Here is a 2,107-nt window from a genome sequence, read left to right on the forward strand (position 1 = left end):
CTTGAGATTGATGCTAAAGGGAACCACCCCCGCTCATTCTCACCTCATAGATAATACTCCAAAGGTGGTTCAGGATGATAATATAATCCAATCATCCTCGGCTCCGGCAGCATCCATTACGGATGATTGCCCAACAGTGACTGTTCCTGAGGAAGAGGAACTAGACACACGTCCCTCCACAAGCAAGGCTGTGTGCTCTGCCAGTGGGCGTGCTGTTCAGATTCCCACCTCGGTAACAAAGTCCACAATGCCCTCCACGGGCACGGCAACTGTAGCAGGTAAACCACGGACCGCTACCAATAAAACACCCTTAATCGGTAAAATTTTACCGAAGCAATCAAAGGGTGATAGGAATAAAGGTTCTCGACGAGACAAGCGTGAAAGTCTCGTCCGTAAGTCTCTTAACGAGACATAATGAGCGCTCTTGAAGTGCTCCAGGGAAATCTGCACCATGCTAAGGGAGCATCGGCCACCTTGTGCAGAATTGCCCAAATCAATAACATCGCTCTAGGACTTATCCAAGAGCCGTGGGTGTTTGATGGCCAAATACGGGGTCTCAACACAAAATCAGGTAAGCTGGTTTATGACCGTTCGATAGCAGTGCCACGTGCAGCTATCCTAATCGGTGGAGATGTAAAATATCTTCCGTTAACAAACTTTATTTCTAGAGACCTAGCAGCGGTTCTAGTCGAAGTCCCAACACTAAGAGGGGCCACAGATATAGTCATGGCCTCTGCCTACTTCCCAGGTGATGAAGTAACCATTCCACCATCGGAAGTCCAGCAGCTGATCAACTTCTGCAAGTCCACTGGGCGACAGCTAATCTTGGGCTGTGACGCTAATGCCCACCACACAGTGTGGGGGAGCAGCAATGATAACAAAAGGGGTGAGTACCTATTAGATTATATTATGTCGGTAAGATTAAGTATAGCTAACAAAGGTAGTAAACCCACTTTTATTAATGCAATTAGAGAAGAGGTATTAGATCTCACTCTTTGCACTAGGGGTATTGAGGAATCTATATGGAATTGGCGAGTGTCGGACGAAGTGTCCCTCTCAGACCATCAACATATTAGGTTTGAAATTCCCAGTATATCCGAGCAGCAAGATAAAGTGTACCGGCCGAGGAAAACCAACTGGCTTAGGTACAGGGACTTGGTGGGTTCCGAAAATTTTTCTCTAGCTAGGCCACTAAGAACTTGTGAAGAGATAGAGTTGGCTGCAAACCATTTAGGTGAGGTTTTACTGACCTCCTTTCACAACAGCACGGTTGCAGGTAATGCTTCGATTAGAGGTAAGGTTCCTTGGTGGAACACGCAACTAGCTAATAAGCGTAAACTTGTAAGAAGCTTATTCAATAGAGCAAAACGCTCTGGTAGTTGGGAACAGTATAGAACTGCACTCACCGACTACAACAATTCAATCAGACAGTCCAAACGGGCCAGCTGGCGTAGCCATTGTGATAGTATTGATAGGTTGCCTGAGGCTGCTAGACTACACAAGGCTTTAAATAAGGTCAAAACAAATGAAGTAGGACTTTTAAAAAAACCCGACGGATCATTCACTACTGGTCGTGAAGATACCCTCGAGTTTCTCTTGCAAACACACTTACCTGGTTCCGTATCCGGACCACCCACATCACATTCATATAGGGAAGTTACTGCTCCTACAGGTCAGGAATACGCACTATCTGGTGTTATTTTTGACAGGGACAAGGTGAAATGGGCGATCAACTCATTTCAACCATTTAAGGCGCCTGGAGGCGATGGTATCTACCCTGCTCTATTTTAGAACTCTTAAGATCAGAAGGTTTAATTGTACCAAAATCCTCTTCAACGCTTTTGAAAACAATTGATAATAGCGAAATGCTATAAATTATTTTATATTAGTTTTAGTTAATTTTAGATATGCTAAGTTATATTAAGTTAATTATTTAAATTAATTTTCATTATGTTTAATTTAATTTATTATTAATATCTTAATAAAATTTATAATAATTTATAATAAAATTTATAATTTACTTCTAAAACTTTTAATTTTGAATGTAATGTAAAAAATTATTATATAAAATAAATAAAAGTACAAAATACAACAATTTCTTTCTACT

The 2,107-nt window shown here is 41.4% G+C and overlaps 1 protein-coding gene across 1 annotated transcript; it reads left to right on the forward strand.

The window, feature by feature from the left end:
- Positions 1–414: 414 nt before the first annotated feature.
- LOC119667260 lies at positions 415–1,791 on the forward strand. Its single transcript, XM_038076550.1, has one exon. The coding sequence runs from the start codon at positions 415–417 to the stop codon at positions 1,789–1,791; it is 1,377 nt and encodes a 458-aa protein (XP_037932478.1).
- Positions 1,792–2,107: the final 316 nt, after the last annotated feature.

This window comes from Teleopsis dalmanni, chromosome 1 (genome assembly GCF_002237135.1).
Source record: "Teleopsis dalmanni isolate 2A chromosome 1, ASM223713v2, whole genome shotgun sequence".
Taxonomy (NCBI): domain Eukaryota; kingdom Metazoa; phylum Arthropoda; class Insecta; order Diptera; family Diopsidae; genus Teleopsis; species Teleopsis dalmanni.